The following is a 14,545-nucleotide window of genomic DNA, read 5'->3' on the forward strand; positions in this document are numbered from 1 at the left end:
CCTTCTGAACTAACAAAAGGGTAGAATAATAGCCCTTCCCTCGCTGTGAGAAGGGGACTGGAATTATTACTCCTGAGAGCAGTAAGGACTGAATGGCCTTTTGTAGCAGCAGGGCCTTGCTTGGGTCCGATGGAGGTCCTGCGCAAATTAACTGCTGGGGGGTCGTCTCAGAAAGGAGAGGGCATATCCATGGGTGGCCACTTCTCTTACCCAGGCGTCTGATGTGGTCTGACACCAGAATTGGGCGAATTGAAGAAGTCGGCCTCCCACCCTAGGAGCCCCCAGGTAGAAGCCCACCCCATCAGGCTGAAGGCTTGACTGCAGGTTTATTAGATGGAGGTCTAGTAGCCCAGGTCTGTTTGGTCCTAGGCTTGGAGTCCTTAGTGGATGCCTGATGCCTTGGAAAGGATTGTCCTTTAGCTTTTCCTTGAGGATGAAATGATGACATCCGAGGCTTCGCATTATGGCCCTCATTCAGACCCACTCGCGAGCGGCTGTCCGCTCGCAAGTGGGTCGATGGTCCGCACTGCGCATGCGCACGACGGAGGGAGCTCCGTCGTGCGCATGCGTGAGACGCGACGAGCGAAGGACTTTCCTTCGCTCGGAGTGTCTCATCAAAGGGGGCGTGCTGTCGATGTTGACTGACAGCACGCCCCCTTTGGTGGGCGTGCCGAGGGCGTGCCTGCCAGACGGAGGCGTTCCCAAGGGAACGCCTACCGTCTCAAGCCGGCCCCACTGACATCACTAGTGATGTCAGTGGGAGTGATTTTGGCACTGATAGAGCCAAAATCACTCCTGGCCTTGCGGTTGAAAAACTCAACCGCAGGCTTTTGCCCGTAGTTTCGATGGTCGCGATGGTCAAGACCATCGCGACCATCATCCTGCACGCTCGTATATGCTGTGGGTGGTGACCCACAGCTATACGAGCATCCAGGAGGACGCTCCATATTAATGGAGGTGGGCCCTGATTCAGAGCGAGCGCTCTGGTCAGAGCGTCCGGCTCTGAATCAGGGCCTATATGCAGAAAGCAAGAACACCATCTTGGATGCTGTCAAGGTAGTCACAATTTTGTCCAATTCAGGTGCATAAATATTGGGACATTGACAGAATTTTCATATTTTGGCCTCTATTCACCACCACAAAGGCTTTGAAATGAAACAAACAAGATGTGCTTTAACTGCAGACTTTCAGATTTAATTTGAGGGTATTTACATCCAAATCAGGTGAACGGTGTAGGAATTACAACGGTTTCTATATGTTTCTCTCTGGGTCACCACTCCACCAAAGTGCACAGTCCACCAGTAAATAAAGATGGTTTCCAATCAATAAAGAGGGCTACAGATGTCATTCTGCAAAAGTCCTTTTGCAAGTCACAGGTAATTCTCTAAAATGTTTCGCTCCATCAACGGGGACTTTATCAAAGAGGTATATGCAGAGGGCAAGAACGCCATCTTGGAAGCTGTCAAGGTAGTCACAATTTTGTCCAATTCTGGGCCAAACAGGATAAACCCGGAATAAGGCAGAGACTCCAATGCCTTTTTAGAGTCCGAATCTGCCTTCCATGAGTGGAGCCAAACAATACGGCGGGGCTACTACAGAAGTGGCAGACGCCTTGGAAGCTAAAAGAGCAGTATCCAGAACTGCTTCACCTAAATAGGAGGCTGCATCTCTAATGTAGAACAGCTGTTCCCTCAAAGCATCAGAGGGAAATGTATCTTCTAGGGCCTCTGCCCAACTCTCAATGGCTTTTGCCACCCAGACCGTAGCCCTAGCAGGACGAGTAATAGCTCCGTAAGAGAGTATATAGATTTTAGACAAGCTTCCATCCTTCTATCCGTAGTCTCCTTCAAGAAGGTTGCAATATGGATAGGTAAGGTAGCATTTTTAACCAGACGTGTCATGTGGGAATCCACTGCTGGGGGAACTTCCCATTTAGTCCAATCCGAAGCTGGAAGAGGGTAAAAGGAACCTAAATGTTTAAGCAGCTGAAATCTTTAACTGGGCATATGCCATGCCTCACTCATATGATCAGATAACTGACCAGAGTGAAGAAACTCTGGCAAAACTACCTTTTGTCACTTAAATAGTGGCTTTTTTGTCTTAGGAGTGGGTTCGGTCTCTTCTATTTGAAGGATAGATTTTACAGCTCTCACAAGTGCAGGTATATTTAACTTGGAGGGAGGTTCCTACTCTACCGATGGGGAGTCAGAGTGAGAGAGATCTGTGCCTTCGGCCTCCCCAGTTGATAAATCAAAATCTGATAACTGGGTGGACTGAGAAGATAACAGAGCACACTTAGTAGGTTTACTAGATAAGGGTCGCTCCTTTTGCAGCATTTGTTAAAAAGCTGTAGAGGTATTAATCAGACTCTGCACTAAGGTATAAAACGCATCTACCCAGTGGAATCGGTATGATTTACCGCCGGACCCATGCCCGGCGGTTGGAATCCCGACAGCGGCATCCCGGCAGAGGAGGAAAGTATTAATTAACCTATTTCTAACGCCTAGCCCTAACCCCCCCTTAGTGGTGCCTAACCCTAAACTTTCCCCCAGTGCTTAACCCTAATCCCCCCTCTAAGTGCCTAAAGCTAACCCCCCCCTTCCCCGCCGCCTAAACCTAAGTCCCCCAGGGGGGTGCCTAACCCTAAGTCCCCCCAGGGGTGCCTAACCCTAACCCTCCCTTCCCCTAGCCTAACCCTAAACTCCCGATGCCTAACCCTAATTCCCCCCCGGGAACCCTAAACCTAACCCTTCCCCTCCCCGCGGCTATCCGCGCCCGGCGTCGGGCTCCCGGCATATCAACACCTGTCTTTAGACCCTTGCCGGGATATCACAGTCGGGAAGCTGGTTGTCGGGATTAGGGCCGTCATCTTCCCGACTGCATACCCTACCCATGGGGGAGGCAAAGGATTTACAGGAAGTACCTGTTGTGGCCATCCCATAGGGGGAGCTATCACAGGGACTGCTAAGTGGTCCGCAATTTTTGCCAACACCTTTGAAAAAAAAAGTAGCCCAGGATGGGTCCATAGGAGAGGAGACCGGGGCTGATAGGCCTGGAGCACAAAGATGCACAAAGACCGTCCTAAATGAGGTCCTCTAAAGCTAAGCCTGCTGAGCAGGACTTACAAGACACCAGAGTGGGAGTAGCAGGCTGCTTGTTATTCTTGCTCTGCCAGACATAGCTCCAAGAATAATGTAACACACAATCTGGCACAGTGTAGTGAACAACCCAGATGTAGGTGCAATATGGTACAGTGGAGTGCGCAACCGCGTTATATAGTATGGGATAGCCCTCACAAACATAGGGTGATGTGAGGTACAATGATCCCCCTATACCTTAGTATGCCAGGGTTATAGTGGAATAAAGTGAAAGGTATAAGCTGACAGTAATAGGAAAAAAGAAAAAACTTACAGCAGCGCTAGCACAAGTCACATACAAGGCAGAATATGCAATATAACTGCAGTGGGCACTAAACTCAACTATACAGACCGCTGTAGCTGTTAGGATATAGCGCTGTATAAACATGGCCCTTGGGAGAGGTATACAAGAAGACTGGACCCAGTGTTCCCGGAGACCTGTATGCAGAAAATGGCTGCTGTGCATCTGAGGGGGCGGAGGGTGAGGGAGGAGCAAGTCCGCAGTGGAATGGCGCCCTGGGCTGGGGGAGGGGCCGCAGGGAGAGCGCCTTGTCCCTTATGCTGACATTAACCACCAGGTCCCCTGGCCTTAAATTGTGCCCTGAGCCAGTGTTAGTAATGCACTGGTGGTCTAGTGGAGTTCCGGACGCACCGGTATCCACATCAGCGCCTCCGGTCTATCTCCTGAGATTGAAATCAAGACTGCGCTTATAGACGCGGGTCCCCTCAAGCGGGGATCCGTGTCCCGAGTCCCAGCTGCAGTCTAGGGTCCAGGGAGTCTTGCCAGCTAGGTCTCCTTCAGAGCCCCGCCGTGAGTACCTAGCCGAGGGCTGGTGTCACGGCGCCGCGGAGGGGTGATGGAGCAGAAGTGCTGACGTCCAAAGGACTGTCTTAGGGCTGCTGCTCAGTAGTAAAATAAAATAAAATAAAGGTAAATCATAAAAATAAGCTTGGGCTGCCTAATAGCAGCCCCACTGTTATAATGGTGATCCAGCTTCTGCTTGACACCAACGAAACAGAATTGCCCTCAGGCTGTGGGCGGGGTATAGGGAGAAGGACCGTAGCATCCTGGGATTAAAAAAGCTTTGCTGTTGGTGTCCGGTCCTCCAAGTCCCACCTACACCCCCATTGTTTCCCCTGTGGAACCCTATGGACCCTGAAGAAGAAACAAAGTTATTAAAATCCACTGTATTTACACTAAATGGCAGAATAATTTTTCTTAGAGAGCTGGAAATAAAAAAAAGATTTAGATGTACGAATAGCTATGCCCCCATCTTATCTTCAAGCACTTTCAAAATAATTTTATAATATATTTATATATATATATATATATATATATATATATATATATATATACACACACACACATACATACATACATACATACATACACACACACACACATACATACATACATGCACACATACATATACACACACACACACTTCATTGGTCTGTTTGTTGGCTGTCTGTACGGTTATGCATTCGGACACCCCTGGAGTGGGTGGGGTCCCTCGGACCTCACGACGGAGTGCGCTGGTATGAGCTTTGACCCAGGGAGCCTGTTCTGGGCCTTTATCTGGATGGATTTGGACGACATGAAGTAACTTGGAAGAAAGCTTCACTGTGTGGTAAGGGACTGAAGTACTGCAAGGAGACATTGGGCTTATAGTCTGGCTTTTGGCTTTTTGTGTTCCCGGGATGATGCTGGGGCTGGTTCAGTGGTGCCTGGAACCCGCTAGGCCCTGGGGACCGGCCTGGAACCCGCTAGGCCCTGGGGACCGGCCTGGAACCCGCTAGGCCCTGGGGACCGGCCTGGAACCCGCTAGGCCCTGGGGACCGGCCTGGAACCCGCTAGGCCCTGGGGACCGGCCTGGAACCCGCTAGGCCCTGGGGACCGGCCTGGAACCCGCTAGGCCCTGGGGACCGGCCTGGAACCCGCTAGGCTGATGCCGCTGTTCACTGACAAAGACCCACTGGTAGTGCAGGCAGTGCAGGTGGAATAGCGAGTGCCACAGGAGCAGAGTGGAAGATGATAGGCTCACTGAAATAAGAAACAGCAGCAGAATAAAATATGCTAGAACAGAACCCAAGGATAGAATCTTGAGACCTGGAGCCACTGGACGCAGGGATATGTCCAGCGTTCCACTGGCAAGTTGTGTGTGCACCAGGAAGGCCTTTAATACCACTTGCTGCACTGGGATTGGTAACCTGGTTCACATGACTGAATCCTGCTCCATCAGTGGTGGTTGAGGAGTCAGCTTACCTGTCCTAAAATGGCTGAGCCCTGTACACAGAATTGGAGGAAAAAGTGCTGAGGACATAGTAGGCCTGAAATCTGAACAATGTGCAGCTGTCAGAGAGCTGCAGGAACACCGGGGAGCCCTGCTGGAGGAGAGTCACCCATCTTACAGGCAAGTGATGAGGAGCCAGCTGCCGAGGCCTGACATAGGGGTCTATTTACTAAGCCTTGGATGGAGATAAAATCCCAACCAATCAGCTCCTAACTGCCAAGTCACAGGCTGTGTTTGAAAAATGACATTTAAGTGCAGATTGGTTGGGACCATCTCCATTCACTTTATCTCCATCCAAGGCTTAGTAAATCGACCCCATAGCCATACTGTAAAAATGAGGGCAGTAGAATGCCATAACAAACACAAATGGCACTGCTCAAAATGTCTACTATATTTTATATTCTACTATATTCCTGCCTTAGATCAAGTAAATAAATAGTCAGAACAACACACAAATGCAAATGTTTTTGAATATGATGGTATAACAGTACAAGACATACAGTACATTGTGGTGTATGGTATGCAAAAACAAACAGATAGAAGTTCTCTTACTGTATCCCATATCTGTAGTTTGATAGGCTTTCCATCAATATTAATCATCCGGGCACCAAATTCAACCCCTGTGAGGAGAAAAGCAGAGTTTACTACGGATAATAGATTATCTGTAAGTGAGAGAGTCATGAGGTAATTTAATATCCAAATGTATAGCTGGGAATACACATGATGCGGCCGATGACCCCACGCAGCGGGATGCGGCAGTGGCTGACAATTCGGACGGTCGGGCACCGGATTGTCTAATGTATATCGGTCGGCAGATATGTAGGCCCGTTGGCAGGGGCGGGGGGGGGGGGGGTTGGGGGTCACCCATCAAATCGCTGGGTACACACATCGTTTAGTATGTACCCAGCTTATAAAAGTCTCGTTGCCAAGGTGTCTACGTACAGATTTGCTACACTGATAAGTAAAACACAATGATTAGATTTATTCTTACAGATATCTTTTTACAGCACCAACCTGCTCTTGGCAACCAGGAAATTGAGATGAAACCTTTAGCTTTCCTCTCTGATATAATAGTAGCAATGTGATATATGAAGTGGAGGTAAACACTTGTACACTTGTTGGAGCAGTGCTTTTATTCAACACACATCACTGTTCGGGTATCTAAAGTGATTCTCTTGGGGCATAACTGACATTTATAAATAACTTGTACTACTTCTATAAGTGTCCATGCACAGATAAAATCTTTGTACATGACTGTTGTGCTTCTATGACAACACTACATTCTCTCCCATGTTTATACCACAAAGAAAATTAAAATGTACACACTCATCTAGACAATTATGTTTTACAAGTAAATGCAGCAAAGGTGCACAGGAAGTATGAGGGGGGGTGACGGACTTAAAAGGACAGTTAACATTTTACGACCTTACCTATAGTTAAATCATGAACAGGTTGAAATCTCTTATCTGTAAATTGTAGTAGGAGACAGGATTTTCCAACACCTGTAAAGAGAAAAAAAAAAAGAAATTCTATATATATGTTTGTATTCAGTTATATGTAAATATATGGATATGGTTATAGTTCTAGATATAAATGCATAATCTGTTAGTAAATATTAATTAATGTACAGAGAAAGAATTGAAGAAATTAGGAAGAGAACTTTGGTATTATATACAGATAGATGTGTTCTCATACACCTGGCTTCTATATGCTATACAGCATGAGATTTAGTACTGTATTTTTCTTAAAATTTTGCATCTTATATTCGTCACAGAATCAGCGAAAAGCTGCTCACAGTGTACTAGAGACGGTAAGCTGTGACATTAACCACACAGGAATTGGTGTTACACATATACAAAGTCGTAGATGAAGCACAACAGAACTTGGCATGATGACAATCCGCGGACGCTCGCATTGGAGACCTTTTTGCAGAAATTCAGACTCAGTCGCACACAGATGTATGAATGTCACAAATCACAGTGGTCTGTATCTGCCCTCTATACAGCTTAGTCGCATCCGGTAATTTTACCTGTGCAGAAAAGACGCACGGCACTGCCGAGTCATCCGGGACAATCAAGAGGAGTATTTTTCCAGGGTAAAGAATAAAAATGAAAAAGGAATCATATGACCAAACACACATTAATGCTTATAAATGAACGTTAATGGTTTAAATACATGTAAAGTTCCTATATCTGATGTCAGACAACATGACAGGTTTATCAGTAAATCCACAAGTGTTGTACATGCACACATGGGCATTCCAGAAGAATATTTTTATTACTGAAATCTCTAATGTCTCAAAAATCAGAATTCTGAAAATCCGATATCATACAACTGGAGAAATGCAGTCTTCTTAACCCATAATGGAATCATCAATTGTATTACTTTGCCACAATACCAATAGCAGTCTACGTTACTTACAGCATAATCTCAAGTGATTCTTACCAGGATGCAGCAAAACAAGCCTGGTATATAGTAAAAATGAGCTCCTCCTCTAAGAATGTGAGTAAAATGAGGATGTAGGATATGGAATGTAAAACAACATCAGCGGGATTAGAGGTTGATATCAGGTGGCAAGCATCCAGAGAGATAAGGAAGTAGACTCTATGTAATCCATTTAGTTAGTACTACTAAAAAGTTGTTGCACACAGAACTACCCATATGAATTGCTGCAGGAGCATCTGAAAACACCTCTTCTTAAAATGTCTGGATAGGATACGGTGTCTAATTAATATCTCTTAATTCCTGAAGAAAAACAAAGGAGATACAGTATCAGACCTCAACCCTGAATAGCTGGAGTGTGGGCAGTCCGGTAAGATTCCAAATATAATGTTTTACATAGAAAGAGGAACGAGACGATAACTGTATTAAAAATGTTGCCTCATTTTCAAACTAATGAGTAGACTTGTAGGAGACGTTAAATATGCATTGTTTCCAAAGTCATTTGTATAATTCAACAGTAATACATATGATTTGTCAGCCACAAGTATATCAAGCAAGGTATAATTTACAGCATAGAAAATCATACATGCTGGCCAGACATACTACAGATGTGTCCTTATACATCTTTGCTGCAGTTGTGCTAAAAAGACCCTCTCGGCGCACCAGGTCCAATGAGACTTTGCTAGCGCCGGGCGTCTTTTTCCCGAAAATGTCAATGTGGTGCGACTAGAATGCACCAGCAGACTGTGCCAATTAATTTGATATGCGACACTTGTACATATCTGTGTGGGACTGAGCCTCTGAGTCTGTATACGAAGTGCTACAATGTAGCGGACGCAGCTTTTTTTATTCCAAGTTCCATTGTGGTTCATATACAGACTCAGGTACACACAGATATACAAGTGTCATATATCAAATTAATCAGCACAGTCTGCTGGTGCATCCTAGTTGCATCACATCGGGATTAAGGCCCGTACACAATTTGAATTGCACCAGCGATACTTTTTTGCCTCTCGGACTTTCCGCCTACTTCGCCTGTATTGCAGGCAGAAAAGTATAGCGCGCGTCCCCGCGTATCCCCGTATTCAATTTGAAAGGACGCGAAAACGGGACCGGGCAAAAATGAAACAAGCGGAAAGTCCTGTCAGTTTTGGGGAGATCAGCCTAACACCCCCCAAAAGATGCTCTGAATGGGGGTTCACTATAGTTTCCCCCGTTTTGGCTTGCTGAAGGTATTTGGTGTTTTTAAACGGGATCAATAGCTGCTAAACAGCGTTTTTGTGCAAGTGATGAAGAATAGTATTTTGGAGGTTTTTTTGAAGAAAATAATTTATCCCAGAAAATTTTGGGTACTTGAAAATGGGGGGCAGCATATTTTAAAGTTGCTAAAGTGAAGTTTTTAAAAACGTTAAAAATCCACCTGCCGCAAGCCCCTGCAAAGGAAAAAACCCCTGGGGCATATTTGGGGACCCCACCCTGGAGTCTAGTACGCTAGTTTTTAACTTTGTCCCCCAACTTTTTTTTTTTCACCCCCAAAAACAAAGTGGTTTTTTGGGGTGTTCTTAAGTCTTTTTTTTTTTTAATTTGACGCAGTTTACCTTTAAGGGACTGTCTGAAGGCTGCACGGGGGTTCCCGCAATTCTGCACTTTTTTCCGCCTGCTATTCATAGGCGAAAATTTCGCCTATTATATTGCATCGACTTTCCGCCTAGGCAGAAAGTTTTTGAAATTGAATACGGCGATACTTTTCCGCCTGGCCAATGACGTCATCAGCGAAACTTTTTCGCCGATCTCGGCTGTTCGCTCCAAATTGAATACGGGACTTAGTCTCGTGTCCAGCAAAAAAGTAGCCCAGGACCTGGCAGTTCACTCACGCTAGGCAAGTCGCGTTGTGTGGCGTATTGAGGCTAGATGTACGAGGACACATCTGTAGTCGTAAGCCGCCTAAGCCAAGATCGCCATCCAGTTTGGCAACAGAGGGGACTTCACATGACCTGTTTGCGATTTGTTAGAAGTTCACACACACAAGCCGACAGTGTTTGCCTTCTGACAACATTCACCAACATGCCCAATAATCATACACACTACACAATACTAAGCTAAATGCCTAATGATATTGTAGCAAATAAGACTCAAATAAACAATCATATAATTTACTTGTCAGATAAGTAATTAAGTTCATAAAAGATTGTTAAACTCCCCTGACATAATGGATTTGTGAGATTTTGTTGAAATCTTAATTCACTACAACCCCCCCCCCGAAAACTCCATAAACTAAAACTCTCACCAAATTGCTGCAGTTATCACAGGGGCAGTTTACTATGTTACTGTAGTGTGTGTGCATAGGATGTGTGGGGCAATAAAGATTTTTTTTGCACAGTTAGCAAGTACATTTGGGTCATATATAGATAGATTTCAAAAACATTATAATTGTGCTTAGTGTCTGAACTCTTATTTTTTTTTGTACCATGCTTCTGCAATTTGTATATCTCCAGCTTTTGTGGATGCATGAAAGATTCTAACATGCTGTGACTGGCTATATATAATGAAAGCCAATTGTGTTACTGCACATTATTATTATTATTATCCTTTATTTATATGGCGCCCCAAGTGTTCGGCAGCACCTTACATAGTACATAGAACTAATAAGTAAACAAGAGACAAGTAACTTACAGTACATTACAGTACAGGACAAGGACACGATTTATATACATTGCTGCAATAGCGATTAAAGCACTCACAATAAGCAGCCGGGAGTTGGCAGTCACGTATTAGGTGCCCTTATGGGGAGTAAGGAGTAGAAGAAAATGTAAAGAGAAGCACATGAGGGAAGAGGTTCCTGCTCGTGAGAGCTTACATTCTAAGGGGAAACCACAGGTCTTTTTTTTATATATTCATTATTGGGACTGCCTTCGTTTTAACCAGCAAGCTACTCAACTAGCAGACTTTTCCAGTAATAGAATATTAGGATATTTACACATCAAAATGAGGTCACCTACATTAGATTGGCATTTACAATTTCATCTTAATTTGCTCTAGGAACCTCATCTTGATTACAAAATATTTATACTATGTAGCAATGTTGTAGTACTTAAACATACACAGGTGGTATACAGATATAAATATAAAACATCCTTTAGTAATAATGTCAATTGGTCTAACGGCAACTTTAAAAAACATATTTTCAGCATGTAATAAATATAACCAGAATCTATGTATTTTGGAGATGAATATGGTTAACCTGGGCACACACTGTGTAATAATCGAGCCGATCAGCCAAGTTTTGGCTGGTCTGTGCTATCATTGCACAGTGTGTATATAGCACCCAAAGCAGACGGTCGTTCACAATCCCATCAGATTGGCTTCTTATATCAGGAGTGCTACATGACATCTGTCTGAATCGAGCCAATAAAGTGTATTTAATAATGTCACCTCAATGAGTTATCGTTCAGGTAGGAACAATAATTGTGTAAGGTTTATAGAGGAATCAGATGTCCATAGGATTGTTTCATCGGTCAGAAAAAAGAATGGTGGATTGTTTCTCTTATCTGTCTGGTGTTTATAGCATTATACAGCAAAATTATTTTCCTGAGAAAGAAGCACAGACCAGTGGTCTGAATCACAGTTAGGAAGTATACAGGAAAACTGCTAGACATGACCACCAAAAAACAAAACAAAAAAAACAAACAAAAAAAATTGTCCTTGAATAGAATGTAACTGGATGCAGCTGTATTTGTAAAAAATACAAGGTCATTTTTGTAAGAAAATCGTTATCTTTTCTGCACCCAATGTGATCTTACAAAACATTCTTTCCTCTGGCCTCACAACAACTTGTGTGATGCTACACACTTGGTTCTTATCATTAAACTACACAAAATCAGTATAAATATGTGTTATGCCTGAGACTGCAACTTTATCTTCCTTCAGGCACAGTTCACCAAGGTCCAACTCAACAATTTCGGTGCAGTGACTTTTGGAAAATCACATAAAAAGGTAAATGTAAGAATTGGGGTGCTAGTAATGCAATATAAAAAGAATATATATGTTAATTATACTGATGTGCTCCTTAACCCAGAGGTTCCCAAACACGGTCCTCAAGACTCGCCAACAGTTCAGGTTTTACAGATATCCATGGTTGAGCATACGTGACTTAATTAGTACCTTAGTCAATTTGATTTAACTATGGATAGCTCTAAAACCTGAACTGTTGGCGAGTCTTGAGGACCTAGGGTCTCATTCAGACACTGTCGTTAGATGCAAGCGGTCGCTCTGATTGAGGGCGGCCGCTTGCATCTTGAAGTGTGGTCTCCTGGTCGGTCGCTAAGCTGTGGGTTATCACCCACAGCTTAGCGACCGACCAGGGTGATGGTCGCGATGGTCAGGACCATCGAGACCATTGGGGCTTACGACCAGACCCTAAGGTTGGGTCTCGGCACTCGCAAGCCCCAGGGAGCTTCCTCCTCTGATGTCAGTGGGGCCGCCCCCAAACGGCAAGCGTTCCGTCGGGAACGCCTCCGTTTGGCTGGCCACCCCCCCGGCCTGTCTTCCAAATGGGGCGAGCTGTCAATCAACATCGACAGCTCGCCCCCTTTGGTGCGAGACCCGGAGCGACCGTCGCTAGCCGGGTCTCGCGCATGCGCACGTCGGAGCCGGCTCCGATGTGCGCATGCCCAGTGGGCAAACATTGACTCGGTTGCGAGCGCTCAGCGCTTGCGACCGGGTCTGAATGAGGCCCCTAGTTTGGGAAACTCTGCCTTAACCATTCAAGCAGCTCCTGCTGACTAATCACTGAAGCAAATATAACAATAGTATAGTGTATAGCAATATAATTAAAAATAGTGCTTGTTATAAATATATTGCTACACACTATACCGCAGGTTCTTAAACTCGGTCCTCAGGACCCCAAACGGTGCATGTTTTCCAGGTCTCCTCACAGAATCACAAGAGAAATATATAGCTCCACCTGTAGAACCTTTAATATGTGTCAGTGAGTAATGAAGACACCTGTGCACCTGCTACGTGCCTGGAAAATGTGAACTGTGTGGGATCCTGAGTACCGACTTTGAGAACCACTGCTCTATACTATTGTTATGTTTGTGGAAAATCAACTTGTATTGACCAGTCATGCCACGCGAATAATCAATAAATACACCGAACACTGGGCCTAATTCAGACATGTACACTAATGCAATTGCAGCTGCTGTAAGAAAATATGCAAATGTTGCATACGGCGGGATATGCATTGAGACGCCCACTGGGGGTCATTGCATATCCAAACAACTGCCCACACATATGCAGCCACCATCGCAGATCATTCGATAATCAGCCACCTGAGTAGCCCTTTGGTCGCACAGAATGGGCACCTGAACTGAGATGTGGGAACCACTATATCTGTGCATGGGATCACAGTTGTAGGCTGAGACACGCCCCTAAAATGGTCGAGACATGTCTGAATTTTTGCCGCCACTCCCCGAAACCACCCACAATGGTTCCTGAATGTCAATCACTTTGCAAAGAAATTCTCACTGTGAGTGGTATCGTTAAGGTACCTGGGCATATGCGCAGTGCAATCATAACGCATTCGCAGTCGGCTGATAATTGCTCAACTACGTAAAATCGGCAATGCGTGCATATCTGAATTAGGCCCACTGATCTTAAAGACATTTATGAACATATAGCTTTAAGCCATGTGATGAAATTTGTTTATGACATCCTGCATCTTTGCTGAACAGCAGAATCCTTTAAAAAGATACAACCTTCTCTTCCTGTTTTCTCTATATTAAACAAGAGTTGTATAAGAGTACTATTGTATTGTATGTGAACTAGCGGTATATAAATGTGTGCGGATTCATTGTATATAGGTCACTCTTTTGTATTTAAACAAGTGTCTATGATAACATGTTATGATGATTAACATGCTAACATGACAGACGAAACTCCCGCGGTGCATAACCTCTCGGTCGACACCACTGGAAGAACGTATGCCACACGCGATGGTATATCCTCGCGGAAGACGGTTTCCGAGCTCTTAACATGGTACGCACTACAGAGCTGGAAAACCCCCTGGACCTTAACATGGCTGTCTCAACAGCCACGCTGTCAAAGACAGCCGAGTCAGATCCGGGGGAAGACAAGGACCCTGCGACAGAAGGTCCGGTCGTAGCGGCAACCGCAGAGGACTGTCCACGGACAGACCACGAAGGTCAGAGAACCAGTGCCGTCTGGGCCACGCGGGAGCTATCAACAGGAGCGTCCCTCCTTTCTGTTTGAATTTCCGGATTACCCGTGGAAGAAGGGAAACCGGAGGAAACAGGTAAGCGAACCGGAACGTCCACCGGACGGACAGAGCATCCACCAGAGACGCCTTTTCGTCTCTTGTGCGAGACCTGTACACCGGCAACTTGTTGTTGTGCCGGGACGCCATGAGGTCGATCTCTGGAAGACCCCACTTGTCCACCAGAAGTTGAAAAACGTCCGGGTGCAGGGACCATTCCCCTGGATGAACGTCCTGGCGACTGAGAAAGTCCGCCTCCCAATTTAGCACTCCCGGGATGAAGACAGCTGATATAACCGGAAGATTGCGCTCCGCCCATACCAGGATCCGGGACACCTCTACGAGAGCCGCCCGACTTCAGGTTCCTCCTTGCCGGTTTATGTAGGCCACGGTGGTAG

At 45.3% G+C, this 14,545-nt stretch overlaps 1 protein-coding gene across 4 annotated transcripts in view; it reads right to left on the minus strand.

Annotated features, from left to right (window-relative positions):
• RAB2B (RAB2B, member RAS oncogene family) overlaps positions 1–14,545 on the minus strand; it is a 59,892-nt gene that overhangs the window by 29,006 nt on the left and 16,341 nt on the right. For 3 of the 4 annotated variants that reach the window (XM_088469950.1, XM_088469947.1, XM_088469949.1), the window contains exons 2-3: positions 6,862–6,933; positions 5,984–6,051 (exon numbers count right to left, since the gene is read on the minus strand). In XM_088469950.1, coding sequence (XP_088326076.1) covers positions 5,984–6,031 — 48 coding nt within the window. In that variant the 5' untranslated portion in view covers positions 6,032–6,051; positions 6,862–6,933. Of the gene's footprint in view, positions 1–5,983; positions 6,052–6,861; positions 6,934–7,460; positions 7,484–14,545 lie in introns of all 4 variants that reach the window. The other variant, XM_088469948.1, reaches the window with a different exon arrangement.

The sequence above is a fragment of the Taudactylus pleione genome, unplaced genomic scaffold (genome assembly GCF_031769625.1).
Source record: "Taudactylus pleione unplaced genomic scaffold, aTauple2 ptg000095l, whole genome shotgun sequence".
In the NCBI taxonomy this organism is placed as follows: domain Eukaryota; kingdom Metazoa; phylum Chordata; class Amphibia; order Anura; family Myobatrachidae; genus Taudactylus; species Taudactylus pleione.